The following is a 21,596-nucleotide window of genomic DNA, read 5'->3' as shown; positions in this document are numbered from 1 at the left end:
TGTGACTGTGTGACACCAGCTTCTTTCAGGACCCTCCCCACCCCCCACGCCTATCCCTGCGCGTTCCTGTGGTATCAGCGGAAGCTGTGATCAGCGGCAGAGCCCCCGAGAGGCTGCCCCCCTAATCCTTTCCCGCCTGCCCAGGGCACCTCTGCTGACCCCCGGCACCCCAGGCTGCCTCACTCCCCACTGAACCAAAAGGCCCTCTTTCCTCTCTGAAACCTCCAGGGCTGGTGGCAGTCCGAGGACAGGGACCGCGGGGAGCAGACGTCAGGAGTTGTGACGGAGGTCAGGGGCCGTGCCCAGGAAAAGCAGGCTCCTGGCAAGGTGCCCCTCCGCTGCCCAGTAACCACCACCGCCTCAGGGCAGCTCTGGGAGGAAGCAGACCCATTTCACAGGTGGGCAAGCAGGCTCGGACATGGAGAGGGACTGGCCCGGGGCGTTCGTGAACGGCAGAGCTGGGCCGTGCAGACTCGGGGGCCGGAACTCTCCCAGATACAAGGGACGTCAGTGCCCGCCGCCGAACAGAGTGGCATTCGTAGCAAGAGAAGAGCAGATACGTCTTCGGCGCTCAGCAAACTTCACCCAGAGTACTGTGGGCGATCCCGCAGCCCCCGCGGGGCGGGCGAGGAGGGCCGGGCTCGGAGGAGAGGGCTGACTGTCCCCGGCACCGGCCAACACACGGCCCTGAGCTGTTCCCCGAGCCGCTCGCCCTGGAACCGGGTTTACGACTCCATCCTTCACAGCACATCCAAGCGAGGTTTATTACGCAATAGAAAACAAAGCTAATTTTCTCATATGTTTCCCACTCAGGGGGTTTTATTAAAATGCAGTAAATCTCCAGGGCAGAGGGCGACTTTAATGCAAAGGGCAGGGGGTCTGTCTCTGTTCTTCTGCAGACTGCAGGGGGAGGCGGGGGCGGGGCAGGGGGAGAAAGGAGCGCAGGATGCGAGTGGGGGAAGGGATGGAGCACCGTGCGGCTGTCCGAGACTCCGTCCCTCCCAGGCACCGGGGCTCTGCACTCAACAGGGTTCTGGGGGGCGAGGAGGGGTGAGGCCTTGGGGCCCCAAGGTCTTGTTGAACACAACTGCTCCTTCCGCATTCTCCACTCTGCCAGCGGCCTCCCTAAACCGCACGGCGGCCAATCCCGCAGGCACGTGCGAGAGCCAACCCACGCCCGCTGCCCAGAGGACAGAATTGGAGCCTCTCGCTCAGGCATACGGGGCTCCCCGACCTAGTCTCCCACAGTCCTCTGACCACTCCCGACTGCTTGGGGCCCCCCCACTGGGCTGGTTCACACCTCTGCGTTTCTGCAGGTAATGTTTCCTCTGACTGGAACGCCTTTCCCCCGTCTGCCTAGAAAACTCCTATTCAGCCTACAAAGCCCAGCTCAGCTATCACCTCCTCTGAAATGCCCACCAGCCCTCTCCTGTGGCCCCCATCTGTCCCTCCTCCCTCCCGGACAAGGCTGGGGTCTCATTCACGTCAGCTCTGAAGCCTGGCATCGTGCCGGCACACAGGACGCTCAGGAATGTTTCCAGAATTTAATGATCTGAAAACACGTCCTGGTATCTTGTGTTCACCAGGATGCCCTGGTCAGGTTTTCCGCTGACTGGAGACACGGGGGTGAGGGGCCACCAGCCAGGAGGCCTTCACCCCTGTGTGGGCGGCAGGACAACGGGCGCCAGACGCGCCCACATCCGAGAGCCCGGGGCTCTACGGTAATAAATCTGTGTTGTTTAAAGTCTGTATGTTTACGATACTTTGTGATACTTTGTTGTAGCAGCGAAAGACAACGGACGTGCTATGCACCGGCCTGGGCGTTTCCCAGCCTCCACACGTTCCCTGCCACCCTACCACCTTCCTCCCATCCCTGCTTCCCCTACCCACTGCTGCCGGGTGAACTCCTATTCATCCCCCAGAACCCATTCCCGAGGCCTCGGCATGCCCCGCGAGTCGGACACCGCATCCCCCGCGGCTCAGCCACACCTCCCAGCCCCCACTCACCGTGGGCCGCCACCCAGGATTCTCTGTTCTCCGCCTGGTCGGCGAGGTCCCGGAAGGCAGGTGCCGTGTCCCATTCACTCCGAGTCCCGGATGCCCAGAACAGTGCGGGACACATCGCAGGACCCCGAGGAGCCCCCGGGAAGTGACGGGGCTGGGCTGGCCCAGGTCAGAGGTCTCCCTCGCCCGTGGGACAGAGCACCCTTGTGTTGGGGCTCTCCTGACGTTTGCGTTATTTCTCCTCCTGCCCGCACGGTGCTCTGATGGCCCCCGTCCCCAGGACCAGCACTGTGTCAGCCTCAGAGACAACCTCGACGCACCCCCACAGGCATCGAGATCCCCACAGCCCGTCACCCGACCTGCAGGAAAGGAGGTGGGACCTTAGGACTGGCCCAGGAGCGTCACCAGAGAGGCGGACACGGCGGCCCACGGCGCCTGCCGCCATCTTCCCGTCGGGGGGCATCAGAAACGACGCAGAGGTCTGAAAACGAGCATTTGGCTAAACAAATAACCCCTCCTTCCGCCGGGAGTCTGTCATGTGACTTCTAAACACGGCAGTGTTGAGAGTACGTAGGAGGCTAGGAAGATGCTTACTACACGATATTAGGTTGGGATCTGAGACTTCCAGAACGTGGTTACATGTGCATCTTAAAAACACCAGTGAGAACGCTCCTCTCCGACGTCAGCAGCCGTGATCTCGTAAGGAAGGGACGGGGATTTGCCACGGGATGGATTTTATGCCTCACCTACTTTAGAACTTCCAAAGTTTCTGTGATAATCACGTATTATTTTAGAATAAGACTTTTTTTTAGCAAGAATTTTCTGGAGAGGAATGCAGCAACATCCTCACCAAGGTGACGGCGTCACACAGCTCCTGTTGGAGGGACTGTGGCGCGGCCACCGCGGAACTCACCAGCAGCGCTCGTGGGCGCTGAGCCTGCCCCGTGAGCCCCGGGGCCGGCGCCTGGGACAGTTTTCTGCCCGGCACAGGGGCCCTGACGCCGAGGGGGATGAGCAGCGGGCTGTGGGAGGGCATCTGGGGGCCCAGCGGAGGCGCCTGGCCCGCCGGGACGGGACACCTGAGCACGGCGGGGCCGGGGCCTGGGAAGCAGGGCGGGGACCTTGACGTGGCTGCCCAGGGAGGCCAGGTGCGGCGGCAGTGGGGCAGGTGGGGGGGTCTGAAGGGAGAATGTGCGAGTGTCCTGAGGACCAAAGAGACGGCCCTTGGCTAAATGTAGACCCAGGGATCCACTCAGGACCCAAAATCCACAGGCTGCCCTCCCCCACTGAGCACCTGCCCCATTTCTGAAAATCGCACCTGAGAGGGTCACAGGGACCGGGAGGCAGTGCTGTGGGCTCGTTCCAAGGTGCGGGCAGCCCACGCGGCCCGGCCATCAGCCCCCTCTGCTGTGACAGCCCCACTCGGAACAAATCCGCCACCGGGGACAGACGCTGCAGGGCCCGCCAAAGAAGCGGGGGACCTGGGCCTTTTCGGTTTGCATGTGCTTCTTCCCTGGACGCTTCTGGAGCCTGGGGCTGGCCTCTCCAGCCACAGGAATAGGGTGAGAGGAGCAGGATCCAGGAGCGAAAGGGCGGGAGGAAGTCACAGGAACACGAGCTGTGTGGGTGAGCCCAGAGGGGATGCGGCTCCTGAGGACAGGGCAGCCCCCACCCCCCAGGAGGCCAGACTAGGCTGGAAAAGGCCAGAGTGCTCCGGTCACCTGCCAAGGCCACCCCTGTGCTGCCCCAACGCAGCCTCTGGCTACGGGTTTGCAGGGAGGGCCGCGCACGGGGACATGGGTGCTGGGGACGGTGAGGGCAAGCGCCTGTGAGACCTCGGTGGCCACGCCAGCACAGGGGGCACCTCGCAGGGAGGGCTGCCTGGAAGAAGAGGGGCACCGTGGTGGTGCCTGGGCATGGGAGCCTCCTCCAGGAAGCCCTCCTTGACCACCAACTCCCTCCACTCAGCTGAGCGCAGGTGTCTCGTGTGGGCTCCCCCGTTCCCTCAGCTCCATCACAGTGCGGATTTCACGCTGTTACCCCAGGCTGTCTGTCTGTCTGTCTGTCTGGTCCCTCACTAAACTTTGAGACTCAAACCCAGAGCCTGGATGACTGGATGTGAGAAGGGGGGATTGGTGGACATGGAATGGATGCATGAGGGCTAGAGGATGGAAGAGTGGATGGATGGATGATAGAGGGGTGCATGGGGGTGGTGGGTAGGCAGGGGCGGATGTGGGGGTGGAGAATGGATGGCTGAATGGATGGTGGGCGGATAAGAGATGGATATGTGGGGGGATGGGAGGATCGATGGACGGGTGGGTGTGGGCGGGGATGGATGGATGGAGGGATGGGTGTTGGGGGCTGGCAGGCAGACGGGGGATGGAGATGCAGGAGATAGACTAATGGATGGAGGATAGACAAACAGAGGGGACGGCTGGAGGAGTGGTGGATGGTGGGGGACATGGAGGAAGCAAGGGAAGAGGCTGAGGCGGCCAGGGAAGGAGCAGGATGGCCCAGAGGCAGAGAAGACGGTCACCACCAGCGGAGAGGGGTCCTCCGGGTGGGGATGGGCAGAGCCAGGACCTGAGTGAGGGTGGGGGGGGGGGAGACGCGGCTTGGGGGCTGGGGACACTGAGGGATTGCCTCCAACATCCTGTGACCTTCCCGCCACCCAGCTCTTGTTCCAGAGTATTTTATGGGCACCTCAAGGCCTAAGAGCCCGACCTCATCAAACTGTTGATTCAAATCGAATTATTTGTTGAATAGACTCAAACACTGAAAGCTTTTAAGTCAGCGCCTGTTTTGATCGCTATCTGCTCTGGGTCTTGATTAAATCAACTCCGGCCTCCACGGAGATGCTGAGGCCGGCCGGGGAGGGATGGGAAGCCCCGGGAGGCAGGAGCGGGCCTGGCACGGATCAGCGGCCACCCTCCTCGGTGCCACCGGGATGTCTGCACCGCCGCACCTTCCTGCCTGGATCCCACAGGAGAGGGTGCGAGGCGGGAGCCTCGGCGCCCGGACTCCAAGCACCATCTCTGCAGGGCCGCAGACACGGAGCTCTGGCCTGTGACGGGCCTTCAGGCACGCGGGTGGCTGGGGTTCCCCAGCTCAAACCCCGAGACCCTGCATCCCCATCACAGAACGCGAGAAGTCTGCGCATTAAAAATGGAGAGGGAGATGCTGTAGGACCACGGGGCCAAATCGGATTTAAATAGAATGGTGTAATAACACAGTAACATGACGGGTAAACAGAAGTGATTTGAAAATCCCCAATACCAGCTCTACCAGAATACAGACCCTGCAGCACAGAGTTTCCCGAGGTCTGTTCCAAGGAAAACCGGTCCCAGGAAATGCTCAGTGGAACAAAAATAAGAGTATATGTAAATATTAAAACTTAGAAGCAAAATAAAGTGAAAACCAAATTAATTTTAGTTTAAAATGAGATCACATTGAAATAAAATCAAAATGAAGGATTATGGGCTCAGAGGAGATAGAGAAACGCCTGGCAAGCGTGTGGCGTGCGTTGGCGGGCCGGGGGCTCCCAAAGCCCTGCTGCAAAGAAACCTGGGTGATTTTCCACCTCAGAATGTTTGCCAGACTGATGTGACCAAAAACATGTATTTTCTGGAAACGTTTACGACCTATGTGACACTTCCAACTGTCAATCAGCAAACACTGACTTCACGCCTCTCCCCTCCCCCTCTGGTGTTGGGTTGGGCTGTGTGAGTTGCTTTGGTCAATGGACTTCTGGCAAATGTGCCGTCAGCTTTATGTGTGCTTGTGTGGTTGGCTTGGTTCTGAGCTGCAGGGCGATGCCTGGGAAGAAGGTGTGTTGGCGGGCACCGTCCCCTCAGCCGGGGTTCCAGAACAAATATAGAGGGGGCGGGCCACGCTCGCCAGCCCGCAGCCTGAAGCAGAGCTGCCCCGCCAAGCCCCGTCCCAGGGCGCCAAAGCAGTCAGCCCAGGGGTGTGAGAATAAGTGCACGGCGCGTGCCACTGAGTTCAGATGACTTGTTACGCAGCATTATTATCACCGTAGCTGACTGATGCACCAGCCCACAGAAGTACCCTTCTAAGAACTGCACCCAAAATAACATGGCAAAGAAAGACATTCGTAAGAGGAAACACTCTTAGAAGCTGTTGGGAAAGAGTGACCAGCACGAGGCAGGAGCTCAAGGCACACTCAGAGGACACGCCTCTTGAAGTCAAGGGTCCTGGAGAGGACCTGGGCTGCTCGCAGGGGAGAGGCAGGGTTTAAGCAAAAGTTGAGCAACCCGAAAGAAAACGGTGTAAGATACAAGCAGGTAAATCCCAGGGGAGGAAACGTGAATAGTCGATTGACAGAGGAAGACATGTGCAGCCTCACGAGGAATCACAAAACTGCAAAGTAAAACAACAGTGGGCTGCATTCTCACACCCGCTCGAGTGCAGACACACGAAGTCCGACAACTCAGCGACACGGCGCGGGAGTCACTCCACAGACCGGCCACCGGGAGAGAAGGAAACTGAAGACACAGGGGTGGGCGCCTGCTGCAGCTCTGATGGAGCCACGGAGTCCGGGGCGATCACACTCCTCATGCTCCCACACCCGGGGAGGCATAAATCCACCAGATGCCACGTGCCACGTGCGGAAATTACCAGCACCGAGTTGGGAGCACAAATCAAATTACAAAGGCAGCATGATGCCACTTCCACCGATTTTTAATTTTTTTTAATGTTTATTCATTTTTGAGAGAGAGATGGAGTGAGAGCAGAGGAGGGGCAGAGAGAAAGGAGACACAAAATCAGAAGCCGGCTCCAGGCTCTGAGCCATCAGCACAGACCCCGACGTGGGGCTCAAACCCACAAACCGGGAGATCATGACCTGAGCCGAAACCAAGAGTTGGACGCTTACCCGACGGAGCCCCCCAGGCGCCCCTGAAACAGGACATTTTTTGAAGGGGAGAAATCCCAGATGGGAAAAAACGAACATCTAGTCCAGCTCGGGAACTGGTCTGGGGTTAGCCGAGGCTCTTCCATGATAATAGCTAACACCCTAAATTTCAGTGGCTTCACACATACTGTGCCTGCTCACCAGCCCCAGGCCCCCACACTAATCAGATGACCCCAAAATAACTGCAAGGGAGGCTGGGGAAGGAAGGGAAAGCTTGGATTCTTCGGTGAGCCCTAGATTAGACTGTCTCTGCCACACAGTACCTAGTACATTCTACAATTCACGTGTACATTAGATTTCGTGATTAAATTCAAGACAGAAGGAGGATAATCACCTCCACAAAAGGGAGGGGATCCAGCAAGGCACTCTGGGAGAAAACCTGAGACCACACCTACCCCCCTGCATGCCTGAGGTTTCCCCTAGCAGAAGGGCCTGCCCAAGGTCCTAAGTGCCTGGGAAAAGGTAGGGTGGGCGTGGCTTTCATACCATCCTGGTTCAGAGACGGTGCAGGCACCATGTCAAGTGGGCTACGGGACTGAGGCTGCCATGGCAAACCGCCTTGCCCCTGCCACGCTCAGTGTGAGGCTGCAGGCAGTCCCGGGGCGGCACCACAGCAGAGAGAGGTGGGGTGGGGGAAGGGGGGCCTCGGTCCACTTCTTCCCCGGTGTGGGTGCCCCCAGTCCCCTCTCACTCTACCTGGCAGCATCAGAGCCAACTCTGTGCTCCTGGCCCCCACCCCATCCCCTAGGACAGGCCCATAGATGTAGAGGGTTCTCTAGGTCATGCGAGTATTTCCTACGAACCATATCACCACCCATCCATCATGGGTCCATCCATCCAACCATCCATCCATCCATCATGGGTCTGTCCATCCATCCATCCATCCATCCATCATGTGTCCATCCACCCATCTGCATGTCCATCTACCCATCTCTAATCCATCCATCCATCCATCCATCCATCCATCCATCATGGGTCTGTCCATCCATCCATCATGGGTCCATCCATCCATCCATCCATCCATCATGGGTCCATCCATCCAACCATCCATCCATCCATCATGGGTCCGTCCATCCATCCATCATGGGTTCGTCCACCCATCTGCATGTCCATCTACCCATCTATAATCCATCCATCCATCCATCCAATGCCCAGCCTGTGGCAGATCTGTGATGGGTTCTGGGCATCCAGCGATCACCAAGGTCTCCACCCCCAATAAGCACCTGATCTGGGTGGGGTGAAGGGGAATAAACCACACGCAAGAACGCCCATGCTCGAGGAGGGACGCCGTAAAGAATGCCTGGGGGCCACTTCACACTGAGTGGTGGGGTGGCCTCTTTGAAGAAAAGAGGTTTACACTGAGACTAAATGTCCACAAGGGGCCAGTACCTGAGGGTCAATGCCAAGTGCACTCCAGGCAGGCAGCCCCAGCAGGCCCCGCCCCCTCACACGGACCACACTGGAGGTCGGACACCAGGCTGGCTGACACTGAGCAGCAAGGGGGGCGGGGCTGGGGCTGCCTTAGAAGATGCAGACTCAGTATGGAGATGCCCCAGGACCCGGGGCTTCTATCCAGGTTCCCCGGGAAGCCATAGCAGGATGCTAAGCCTCGCTCCTAAGCAGCTGAACCCCGGCTACTCCAAGTGTGGTCTCTGGACCAGTGTGGCAATGGCAGCATTTGAGCACCTGTCAGACCAGGAGACCTGAGCGCCCGGAGAAGCCAGAAAGGCAATGCGCCAAATCAAGCCCTCCTGGGGGTGCCCACATCTGGGGGTCCTGGGGCATCTCCATACTGAGTCTGCATCTCCTAAGGCATGGCCTGAGTGGCAGCAGTTTTGAAGACATTTCCGAGGGACACTTACACACCTCCCTCCCATCCCGAGGACCCCACTGTCCTCCCATTTGGATCCGGCTCAAACCCCCATGGCTGGCATTTACCTTCTTGACAGATGTAGGAGGCAGCTGAGCCTCCCGGGCCCTTCGGGACTCAGCCGTAGGGACACCAAATGGGCCTCTCCAGACCCAGCCCAGGCTGGACCCCAAAACCGTGCCCTGCCGCAGCCCAGACCATGCCAACCGCAGGCCCAGGTCGGGCACGGACAGCGGGCCTTGCTGAGGCCCCCAGGTGACCCCAGGGTGAGCAAGGGCCCTGCTACTCCAGGTGTGCCCAGCGGGCCAGCCGCACCAGCAGCCCCCGGGGCTTGTGAGCGACGCAGAGCCACAGGCCCCACCTCTGACCTGGGAATCAGGACCTGAACTTTAACAAGACCCCCGCCCCCGCCCCCGTGATCCCCATGCACCTAGAAGGGAGAGAACCTCTTCTTCAGGACACAGATTTTCACCTGGGGACAAAATCGCCCTCAAGGAGGCAAGAACTGGTTCCCAAGGTGCGGGAAGAATCGCACATTTTTATGTAAAAGGCACGGGTCACCTTGAACTTCAACAGAAACACAGTCGTGGGCGGAGGGGCACCTAGGACAATGTCTCAGAGGGTTCCTGCAGGGAAGGGCCGGTCAGCAGACAGATGAGAGCCCTCCGGGCCGAGGGGACACGGGCAGTGCCAGCTGGGGACTTTGCCTCCAGTCCGTACCGGGGTGCCTGTCCTTCCCTGCACCCAGGAGTGGTCTCAGTTTTCAAACTGATAATGCAGTGTCCTGGGCAACCCCTGAGGGGCCTGCAGCCCCGACCCGGGGAGGGCCTGGGGACACGGGAGCACCTACAGATCAGGTCTGCCTGAGTTTCGTATTCCAAACGCCGTTTATGTTCACCCGGCCGCTGCTCCGGCCCTGCCGTGGAGGAGATGCGCATCGCTCATCAGCTCTCAGATGACCACGCGTGCCCACGCTCTTCCGTACCGGCCCCCACGCTTCCGGCCCCCCCGCGGGGCACCCCCGGCCTGGACGAGGAGGGCGGAGGCACAGGTGTCAGTCTTGGGAAGCCACCAGGGGACAAGAGAGCAGGGCAAGACTGCAGGCATGTGTGCCTCTCAAGTCCCTGGGGCCTTGCAGGGGGGAGGCTCGGAGGGGCAGCAGGGGATGAGCTGGGAAGGGCTACAGGGCCCCAGCAGGGGTGAAGACGCAGCAAGGGAGCATGGCTGAGGATGCAGGGCGGGGCGGGGGGGGGACAGGGGTAAGAGCCGTTTAGGAAGTCAGATCCGGGCGGGGTGGCCGCAGCGATGATGGCCGTGGGGTGTGCTGAATTCAGAGCCACACAAGTGGGTCCGTGCCCTACCTCCATGCACGGGGCCTGGTTTGGAAAAGGGGTGATTGTGAGTGTAATTAGGTCAGAGCTCTGGAGGTGAGACCGCCCGGATCACCTGGGTGGACCTTGAATCCAACGACAAGTGAACTTATAAGGCACACACAGAGGATGGACACACAAAGGAGAGGCCGTCTGAAGCTGAAGCTGGGGGCAGGGCCTGGAATGCACCCCCATCCCAGGTGCTGGAAGAGGCATGAGGGATCCTGGGGGAGCCCGGCCCCACCCACACCCTCATCTCAGACGCTGGCCTCCAGGGCCGTGAGGGAGCAAACCCCTGCTGCTTTAAAGGCCCTAGTCTGTGTCCTTCGTTCCAGCAGCCCCAGGACATTTGCACAGGCTGGGCATCAGGCATGTGCCAGGCAGCCCAGTCTGGGTGGGCGTGTTCCTCCTGCTGCCATCAGCCCTGGGGCCCCAGGATGGGAGGGGCCACAGAGAACCAGCTCTGAAGCCACTGGCTGCTCTCCAGAGGGCGGGGGGCACAGGCTTGCTCCCTCCCCGTGCCCCTTCCAAGCATGGAGGGCACGGTTCCACACTGAAGACCGGACGGGGTGCAGAGGTGCTGCTGGCGTGGGGCCCGTGACATGCAGGACAATTATAAATGCACTCAGTTTACATTCCAGAGCACCGTTAACAGAACGTAAACACACCCATCTTTGAAAATGCATTTACGGGGACCCGCGGGAGAACCCTGGGGAGGCTCAGGGCGCACCCACTGAGCGTGTCCCTAAGCCGTGTGATCCAGGCGCAGGATCCGTGAGCCCCCATCCACATGCGCCTTGGCCACCAGACAGAGGGGGGTGGCCTCCCCATGCAAGGCCAGTGGCAACCTTCCTACCTGTAAAGACGCACGAGTCCCAAAGCAGAGAGGACACAGGCCGAAAACGCGCACAGGAGAGAGGTGTGACTGGCAGGTAAACACGGAGACTGCTCGCCCTCGCTCGCCGGGAACCAAAGGACGAATACAGAAGGCGGCCGGGGCCTCGACGGGGCGGGCCGGAGAGCCGTCCGCCCAGGGGGCCTGCAGGGCGCCGGCCGGCCAGCCGCTCACCCCCTGGCTCGGTCGTCCCCCCCGGACTCTGCCCAGAGAGCAAAGGTCAGAAGGAACCCACCCACGGGCTGGTTCGCGGCCACAGGAAGCGCCGCTGCCGACGAAGGCCCACCCGGGAAATCGGAAACAGCTGCGTGAAGAAGGAACGCAAAACCGTAGTCCACGTCTGACTGTACAAGTATGTCCGCGCGAGAAAGAGCCACAGACGTGACGGCGCTCCGCCGGAGGTCACGGTGCGGGGCCGGGTGACCCTTCCTGAGGTGACCGACGCCTCCGTGTGTATTTCTAACCAAGGGGAGGAAATGTCTGCACCGTGACGGTGAGGAGAGAGAATGTGGAGACCTTGTCTGTGGGTCTGCTTGGGAGAAAAACTAAATCTAACCCATGTACTGTTTTGGGGACTTTCCGTGTCACCTCGCCGGGCCCTCAGGCTCTCCCGGGCGGGGACAGAGTGGACGGAGCCCCGTTGGAGCAGCCCGGAGCTGGGTGGCTGGCCTCCCTCTCGGCTGCTCTACCCACATCCAAACAATCGGAGTCTGAAACCCGTAAGCAAGAATTCCGGCCCCACGCCAGGGGGCTGGCCCCCATCCGCCTGTCCCCACCGTGTCCCCCTGGAGGATGGGCAGCAAGCCCTATGTGCACCCCACAGCTCTGTCCCGTGGGCACAGATGACACTGGGAGGGACTGTTCCAACAACCTTCATGACGTCCCATCCCCCTCGGGACACGGCTGGTGTGCAGCAGTTGGGGCCAACGAGGTGGCCATTACGGGATCCTGCCCAGGATTCAAGGCCACAGAAGACCCATGTGCCCCCGCTCACTCTGCAGCCCAGGGGGACCTCCTCGGACCGCCCACAGCAAGAGGGGACGCCCTCCCTAGGCACCTCCAACATAAGCCCTCGAAGGGCCACAGTCAGGGTCACAGGAGCGTGTGGGCTACGCCGTGGTCCATTCTCATCCCCATGCCGAGGGGCGCCCCCGCCACACTGAGCGGGACTTTGAAAGCAAGGTCGCTTCCTCTGCTGGGTGGTCAGCTGCTTCGAGGCAGCAGAGGAGAATCTACCAGCACGGGGCGGGGGGGGGGGGTGGCCTGGGGAGTCTGCGGGGCGGACCTGCGAATCGGCGGCCGGTGGAGCCGGCTGGGAGGGGCTCTCTGGCTGGAGGGGTAAGGAAACGCAGGGGGGTGCGAGCGGCCCGGTCAGCACCGCCGGTGACCACAACGGACAACGGTGCCCCGAGACGCCCCATGCCTCATCCAAGATGGAGGGGACCTGGCTCCAGGGACCATTTCAACACCTTCCCAAAGCACCACGGAAACCCCCCAGCAGGAGCCAACAGAATGAACCATCAAGTCGCTGGCCCAGAAGCAAAGCCAAACACCAAAAATAAATCGACTCGAGGGGGCTGCACGCTCACAGGCGTCCTGATGGGCGGGCAGCGGCGGTTTTTAACACGTTCCGAAGAGGAAAATTAATTCCTGATTTCTTGAGAAACACACCTTGCAAACCAAGATGGTTCAGCACCCAGGGAACGTGGGAGCGGTGCGCGGAGGAAAGGCGGTCCTGGCCCAAGCGGCTGGGAGCCTGCCTTCCCCCCTCCCCCCGCCCCCGGGAGAGCAGGTGTAAATACTGAGCATGATGGTAACCGAAATGATTTCTCAGACCCCCCCCTTCCTTCCCACCTCATCTGAAACACCAAAGGGGCTGCTTCATGTTCCTGGACTGAATCTGCATCTCACATAGAAGAGTCCCCTGTTGCCAGTGGGTTACTTATTGACCAAGCTCTTCGGCTGAGCCAGGAAGAAAGAGCAACGTCTGAACAATGGGGATAATCGGCGGACTCGGTGGACTCTGGGAGCCGCGTCTGAAGTTCAGGGCGCGGGCGGAGGGGATGTGCGCGCTGACCTGAATTCACAATGCAAACCCTCTCCCTCCGGGGAGGAAAACAGGCAGGCGGAAGGGCAGGGGGAGTGGAAGAACAGAAAGCAAAGAAGGCAAAGCCGCTTTCTAAAGAGCCGGCTTTTCTCCGGGGCTGTTTGTGCCCAACGGAAGACACCCAGCGTTGCTTTCCATCGTCCCCAACGTGCATTCTGCAGCCAAGAAAAGCTGGGAGGCAGCCAACTCACAGGGCCGCTCCAGCCGGGCGTTTGGGTCTCAGCCCTGGGCCTTGGAAGACGTGCAGGTGCACAAGGGGAGGCCCGTCCTCAGCTTGACTTACCGCCACAGAGAACTTTCCAGAACCTTCCCCATGTCGGCATGGTAATACTTCGTCAGGATCAAGATCACCTGTGGTGGCAACAGAAAGACAAAGGCAGACATCAGCGAGATTCAAGGGTGTGAGGGAATGTGGGGATGCTCCCCGACCCAGGATTTGGGGTACACGGAGCGGCAGGGGCCCGGGCCTCTCTGTCGGCTCTCCCAGGAGGCCCCCGGCCCCCCAGCAGCAGAGTGCCACACTCGAGGCTGGTGTCGTCTCTGAAGCCTCCCTCTCACCTTCAGAGTGACTTTGGGACCATCCCCACCCTCTAGGGCCACCCAGGAGCTGCCATTCAATAGGAAAAATTCCTAAAAATGTTTTAATGTTTATTTATTTTTGTGGGAAAGAGAGAGATGGGACGTGAGCGGGGGAGGGGCAGAGAGAGGGAGGCACAGAAACCGAAGCAGCTCCAGGCTCCGAGCTGTCGGCCCAGAGCCCAACGTGGGGCTCAGACCCACAAACTGTGAGATCACGACCTGAGCCCAAGTCGATGCTTAACCGACTGAGCCCCCCAGGCGCCTCTCAGTAGGAAAAATTCAAACTCGGCCCTGGATGATCGCAAACTGTGGTCAGAAGGCCCCCCGAGGTGGTGTCCCCAGGTCAGCGGAGAACACATTTGCCTTGGGAAGAGGGGGCCTCGGCCCCACCAGGGCCTTCAAGACCACCTGGGGCCGGGCCCAGACCCCTGCCCGGGCCGCACTGACACTGGGGCAGAAGCCCCCGGAAGCCAGCAGCGGGCCTGGGCAGGGCGCACCGGGGCAGCCCAGGCTCGGGCGGTAGGCGGAGCATCAGCACGGAGCAGGTGCACACCCCACTTGGCGGCCGTCCGGCTACTCGGCCCACACTCGGGACCCCACCCCCCACGCCGGGCCTCTCACCCACTGCAGAGAAGGCAACTCTATGGCATAGTAACAGAAAGAAACGGGCTTCGGAGCCCCGAAAGTCCCTCCAGGTGCCCAGACGGATGGACGGACAACCCCAGAAAGGAAGGGAGGATGTGCCTGTCAGGTGAGAAGAGGCCCCATCCCCAGGGGGAGCCCTCGTCGGGTCTTGTCCCATTTCAGGGCGCTCGCCGCCAGTCTCTACTAGCTGCTCCTCACACTCCTGTTGCCATGGGAACCCGGGAGGGGACCCGGAGACACCACCCCCCACCAGCTCCCAGCAGAGCCCTCAGTCTGGCTAATCTGGGGTCACCACACTGGCCGGCTCCAAGTTCGGCTCCTCGCCGCCCCGGGCAGCCTCCTCTGGGCTGGGGATGAGGCTGCCCCAGACCCTCTGTCTGTGCTCCCTCTTCCCAGGATGAAAACAGGGAGGTCGTGCGGAGGGGGTGCCAGCCGGGAAGGACTGAGCACTCTGCACGGAGTGCAGTGATCAAAGGCGGACTCGAGCCCTCAGAAGTGGGGGCTCGCCGGCCCCGCCTCTTGCTCGGGAACAAAGCCGCCTCCCCCTGCCAGGCTCCGAGCTGCAGGGCTGAGCGGGGACCCTCTGAAGACACAGGGAGGCGGCAGATGACAGGGCCTGGGCGAGCAGGAGACAAGCGAATTTTTAACCTATTGATTTATATTTTATAGTGTCGCTGCTCCCAGAGGGGATTTCCAGGAGCCCGAGTGTGACAGCTGGAAGGGACCTCGAAGTCTGTCGAATCCGGCCCGGCCGGGTGAAACCCACACATGACATCCTCACTGAGCCCCAGCTGGCGGCACTCTGTGTGCACACCTCGGAGGGTGGGGAGCTCACCCCCTAACACGGCGTTCGGGGGCCCTTCCTGGGGCTGAGCTCCTGGTCGAGCACCTTCCGGGACTGGCTCCTTCCTGCAGCCCATCCCCCCCACTTCTGGGGGTGCTCTCCACTCCGCCCGCCCCCTCCGTTCTGAGCACCAGCACCTCATGTTGGGACCCACTTCCCACCCCCACTCCTAATGCCTCGGGTAATTCCCACAGGCGTCTCAGCCCTCAGTCTAATGGACAGCACCTCCAAGAAGTCTCCCAGACTCCCCCCTGCTTGGGTGCCCCCACACGCCCCCAGACCCTGCACTGTCCCCTCCAGCGCGGCTCACGGGGCTTCTTTCCAGAATATGACAATGAGCCCTCCGGGGGTAGGGACTCTGTCTCATTTTAGGTCAAAGCACCTGCTGTCTCATGACTAAGGTGACAAAGCCAGGGGAGGTGAGGGCCCCGGCGAGGGCCCACCCCTGCTCTGGCCAACCACTCACAAGCCCCCTCTGCCATCAAGAGCATGCGCCGTCCACTCTTCGTGGGACAGACAGAATCTTTCTGTTGGCACCCCCTTAACCTGCGGAAGGTTGGGCTCTGACAGTGCAGAGCCTGCTTGGGGATTGCTCATGCTCTCTCTCTCTCTCTCAAAATAAATAAATAAACTTTAAAATAAACATTAAAAAAAGGGGGGGTGAGAAAGGGCCGCCCAGGTGGCTTAGTCTGTTAAGCATCAGACTTTGGCTCAGGTCATGATTTCGCGGTTTGTGAGTTCAAGCCTCACGTCGGGCTCTGTGCTGACAGCTCAGAGCCTGGAGCTGCTTCAGATTCTGTGTCTCCCTCTCTCTCTGCCCCTTCCCTGCGCATGCTCTGAACCTGTCTCTCAAAAATGAATAAACATTTAAAAAGTTAATTAAGAAAGGAAAAAAAAAAGAAAACAGAGAGAGCTTCAACACTTCGGGGAAGCACACAGCAGCCCACACCCGCCGGGTCTCCCCCGCCCGCTCCGCTCACACCGTCCTGAGACTCACACACGTGTTTGAACAAGGGCCCCACGTTTTCATTACTTTTCGTAAGTTGTTTTAAAGAACTAAGAAGTATGGCCTGCCCTTCTGGGAATCCCCAGCTAACAGCTCTGGGAGGGGAATCTGCCAGGAGCTGCTGCCCAGTTACTGGTGTGCGAGCACAGATCTGGGCGGGAGAAGAATCCGGAACGGGACTGGGGCTTCTGCGTCCCAGCCTTCACCCACCCACCCGGAGGCTGCCGGACCCGCCGCCTGCACGACTCCTTCTGGACGCTCAGAAATGCCCACAGAGAAGACGAGGATTGACAGCAACTCCCGCCCGAGGAAGGACAGGCCCCTCGGGTCCTCTGTGACCTCCTCCTCTTGCTCCCGGCCCCCCAGGCCCTGGAGCCTGGGCCGCTGTCCCAGCTGGGTCCCCCCGCAAATCCCTGCTCCCTGGGGTTCCCTCTGCCTGGACGACCCTCTGCTGACCCAGCAAACACCCCCATGGGTGCAGAAGACACCCCAGTCTCGAGGCCCGCAGAGACACCCATCCAACCCTCAGGGGAGAAGCTCAGGAACCCGGTGGGGTGAGCCCACCCCCTTCCCAGAGAGAGCGCAAGGGGGTCACCCCCCAACTGGAGTGCCCCGGGCAGCCCGGACGGGGGGATGTTGTGTGACCCAAGTGGCCCCCAGGGCCCCCCACTCAGAGGGACCTGCTCTGAGTTTAACGCGCTGCTGCCACTGTCCGGAATTTCTTAAAGGTGTTTGAACAAGGGGCCCTGTGTTCACTCCGCATCGGACCCTGTGAACAGCAGAGCCGGGCCCGAGGCAGGGGCCCCCCTGTCCTGCGTCCCCAAGTTTGAATCCCCTCTAGCCCCTGGAGGTGCTAGAGAGAGAGCATCTGCTGGACACCCAGTTCCACCGAGCCTGTCGAACCCCATCCCCCGAGGCAGGGAGACAGGGGGCCGGGCCAAGGTGGGGGCTGGAAGGAGGGGTCCGACGTCACCCCGGAGCCCATGGGAGCCTGGGGCAGCGGCATCCAATGCCTCCCTTTAGAAGCGGAGAAACGGGTGAGAGAAGGGAAGGGGGTTGGGCAGGGATAGGCCGTGGTCCCCAGAGGTCCCCACCCAGGGCCCAGGCCCAGCTTCCACTGCCCCCTGGTATTATTCCAGGGACAGGAGCGGCGGCAGGCTGGGACAGGAAGAAACCGTGACGTCGCACTCGGCTCATGCAGAGACCCTCCGTGGGGAGTGGAGCGCCCACCTCGACCACCACCAGCCCGCCTCCTGCCCACACCACAAGCCAGTTCAGGACCCAGATGGTAAGTCACTGCCCCCAGGACACCTGACATGCCCTTCCCTCTTCTGTTCCCCAATGAGCCTATAAAATCCACTTAGAAACGAGGCGTTGGGTCTGTACCTCAAAGCTCCTAAAGGGGCTTACGGAAGCCACGCCAACCAGCAGAAGACCCTGAAGGGGTGTTGGGGACCCGCCACTGGGAGCGGAGGCTGGCTCCACACGGTCTCGGGGCCCAGGGTGCCTGGAGCCCGCGGCCCAATAACCCACACCGCCACCTGCAAACGGTGTTCACGGCAGTTACGTTTTCTTCATCAGGTGCCCCCGGACGGCTGGCACACTTCCCTGGGTGGAATGAAACCAAACAAGGAGGGCTTGGCTGCGCTGGGCCGACCCTGGCCTCTGGGCCTCAGTCTCCTCCTCTGTGAAATGGAGCGGATTCAGGTAGGACCTCACGAGGCTGCTGGGGGAGGGGACCACACCCATCCACGGGAGCCTATGCCGGATATCGGAGCGCAGATGCCCAGGGGCCAACGCCCTCTCTCCCTGAGCGGCCACCGCATGATTCTAGGTCAGCTACTTCTGCCTCCGGGGGCGTGAGCTGCAGCAGCGGAGCGACAGGACGTCCTGGAGCCTCGGCGAACCGCTAGGCCTCGTCCCACATCAGTGCGCAGCCGGGTCCCGTGGGCAGTGCGGGGACACGCGGAGACCCGAGTCCCCCTTGAGCGCGGCTGGCGGATCTGTGAGCCGCGTGGGCTTCGTGGAGCCTTCCCGTGCCCGCAACCAGCGGCGCTCAGCCCTGTCGCCTCCCACGTGCGCCTCGGGACCGGACGCACCCGGTCACCCCCAACCGGAGGTCCCAAGGCTTGCAAAGAGTCAGCGGGAAAGGATTTTGAAGCAGCATCACATCTGTGTGTCTTCCAAGGGCTCAAGGATAATCCAAAGAATAAAGAACACTCAGCACAATTCAGCTGTCGATCAAGCGCCCGGACGCGCACGCACACGCACACACACGTACACGAGCACGCACACGCACACACACGCGCGTGCACACACACGCAGAGGCAGCAAGAATTCAGGCTCAGCTGTCAGCTCTGAAATGAACTTCCCATCAGAAAAAGGGAAAACGCAGAGGTGGCCCACGAGGGGCAGGCCCGTGAAACCCCAGGAGGCCCCCGGCCCCCGCACACTGATGTCCCCCAGGCCAGTCGGGACAGGGCCGGCCCCTGGCATGGGGAGTCGAGGGCCTTGCTGCCCACAGTGGGGTTGGGGACCAGCCGTGCACACTTGCCAGGAGCTCCTGGAAATGCAGGACTCGGGTGAGGCGCCCCCCCCCCAATCTGCTGACCCAGAATCTGTGTTTTTCATGGTAACATTTGAGAAACTGCACACACAGGCAGATCGTTGCCCAGAAATAAGGCCCGGGGCCCCATCAGAGGCTGGCTGTCCTCCTGCCCCATTCTCTCCCTCCTCACGCAGCTGACCCGTCCCCTGGTGCCCCGCAGCGAGCACACTCCACACTCAGGCGGCCTCACCACCCCGCATGTCTGTCACCCCAGGGCCTTTGTACATGCCTGTTCTTGCGCTTCTGCCTTCCTCCTGCCCCCTCTCTGCCTCCCTCCCGCTCATTCTTAAAGCCACTTCCTCCTGAAACCTTCCCCACCAGCTGTGGGCCCCAAGAGGCGGGAACCAAGTCGGCCCCTACAGCACCTTCTCCCGAGCCTCGCCAAGGGCCAGCACATGGTGAGAGTCCAATAAATAACTTCTCAGTGAATGCACCAGTGCAAACCGGCTCCAAAATGCCAGGAATGACGCCTGGCGGGGCCCTCCCCATTCCCACCCCACCACTTTCACAGGTGCCGAAGCTGACACAGGGGGTTGGGAGCCCACCCAGGCCCGAGGCCCAGACGAAGCCTCCAGACCAGCGGCGGCTGCAGAACACCTCTCTGGTTCTCTGTACCACGACGCACTGGCCTGCACGCCCCCTCCCTCCAGGGGAGATGCTGAGGCTAGGAAGGCGGCCAGGGTCTCCCGCCATGCACCAGCTGTCCCCATTACACAGATGAACAAACTGAGCGAACCGAGAAATAAAACAATGGCTCCAAGATCATTCAGCTAACACCTCGAGACGGGAACACAGAGACCAAGCGAGTAATCATGTGTTAGAAAGAGAAAAGGCGGGTCAGAAAGGAAGGCGAGAATCAGAGGTTTTATGGTGACTTCAAGTATTCATTCAACAAACAGTCTTCTTGGTCAATACGGCAGGCACAAGGGTCCACGGGAGGCAGCAGCCAGGGTCCCAGGGACACTTTCCGTCCTGGGCCTCCCGCTAAGGCCCCCCTCCTGGGCATGTCTCTGGAGGTCGGTCCAGCCACACAGCTTATATCCTGTTCCAAAAAGGACAAGATTCTCAGAGAGGCGCTAGCAGGAGGGCCGACCAGGCTACGGACTCAGCAGCCCCGCCCACGGCCCCGCCCCGCTGCTAGGGCAAGTCCTCCGCGCCCTGGCTTCTCCGTTCACTCGCCAAAACAAAGGAGGAAAGAGTCCTTGCCCCTTCCATGCTCCCCAACCTGCCAGGAAGGTGAAGGGGCCTCAGACTGCGAAGCGTTCTCCCAGGGGAAGGGGCTGCTTAGAACACTGGAGGGATCGCTCTTCTTCCATTACCGAAAAGACAAACCACCCAAACAGTCACAGCGGTTTGGGACCTTGACCCGCTTGTCCTCTGCGAGGATGAGAGATCGTTGCTGCACCTGTTCTCAGGAGACCCCCGCCCCGACCCCAGAGGACAGGGCACGACCTCATTAACTGGAGTGAGGACGGGGCGCCTGGGGGGCTCAGTCGGTTAAGCCTCTGGCTTGGGCTCAGGTCATGATCTCGCAGTTCGCGTTCAAGTCCCCCATTGGGCTCTGTGCTGACAGCTCAGAGCCTGGAGCTGCTTCGGATTCTGGGTCTCCCTCTCCCTCTGACCCTCCTCTGCTCATGCTTTCTCTCTCTCCCAAAAATAAACATAAAAAAACTTTAACGGATGAGGCCCATGACTCTGTCCTACGGGATGGCCGTCACCCTCTGCAGGGGCTCGTCAGCCACGCAAACATCTCATGCTGGATGAGGAGGCTGGTCTGTGACCAGCAGTGAGACAAGGCGAGGGACATCGGGCCTCCTGTGCACACCGTGCCGGCAGTGTCCCCCCTGGAGGCTCTGGGGCAGTCTGGCCAGGGCACGTCTATGAGGTGGCAGCTGGCCGGTGGACCTCAGTGCAAGGCCTGTGGGCCTGGAGTCTTTGATGGGCCCTGAGCCCCGCTGTCCTCATCAGGCCTACGGAAGAGGTCACACCCAATAGCAGGGGTGTCCCTCGGGCCACATCTGGAGGATGAAGCCCGTGATGGGCCCTGCATTTGGAAGGATGCCAGTCTGGGGGAGACAGAGCTGACTCAGAGGAGCCTGTTCCCAGGATGGGGGGCACGATGCTCATGGCGGCAGTAAGGACACATGACAAGTAACAAAACCACAAGCCCGCTGACCCCTTGGCCAGGTCATCCCACTCCTGGGGGACTGGTCCATCGATGTGCTTGTGCATATGGGACGACAGCTGTCCAGAGTTCTGTCCTGCGGCGCTGCCACAGTCAGAGACCGGAAATAAGCAGCACGTCCGGCAACATGCCGGATGCACAGCCACCATCGGGGACACCGCGGCCGGGGCGGACGGGTCTCCAGCACGGTGCGCTGGGGGACAAGAGCCACGTGCAGCACAGCACCGTATCACTTCGTGTTAACAGGTGGGGGGGGGCAGGCACCCTGATCTACTGTTCCCTCTGAGAGGTTGAAACAGTGAATTTTATGTTCCTCGAATTTTATCTCAAGTGAAAGAATGAGCGAGGGCAGGATCCGGAGTCGTGTCCACCGGAAGATGCGCGATCACACGCTGGATAGAAACGTGGTTGCTTCCGGGTGGCCGATGGGACACGGGAAGAATGGGCAGGTTTTCCTCCTGGCGACACTGAGCCATGGGCTGCGTCACTCACTGCATCATCACGGGTTGGGCGCATGTGCGCAAGCGCGCCAGGCCACGCAGCCACACCC

At 60.7% G+C, this 21,596-nt stretch overlaps 1 protein-coding gene across 1 annotated transcript in view; it reads right to left on the bottom strand.

The window, feature by feature from the left end:
• SORCS2 (sortilin related VPS10 domain containing receptor 2) overlaps positions 1–21,596 on the bottom strand; it is a 367,218-nt gene that overhangs the window by 211,424 nt on the left and 134,198 nt on the right. The window contains 1 exon segment of the mRNA XM_029952530.1: positions 13,463–13,530. Coding sequence (XP_029808390.1) covers positions 13,463–13,530 — 68 coding nt within the window.

This window comes from Suricata suricatta, chromosome 1 (assembly GCF_006229205.1).
Source record: "Suricata suricatta isolate VVHF042 chromosome 1, meerkat_22Aug2017_6uvM2_HiC, whole genome shotgun sequence".
Lineage (NCBI taxonomy): Eukaryota > Metazoa > Chordata > Mammalia > Carnivora > Herpestidae > Suricata > Suricata suricatta.
This window is presented reverse-complemented; position numbering and strand designations above follow the sequence as displayed.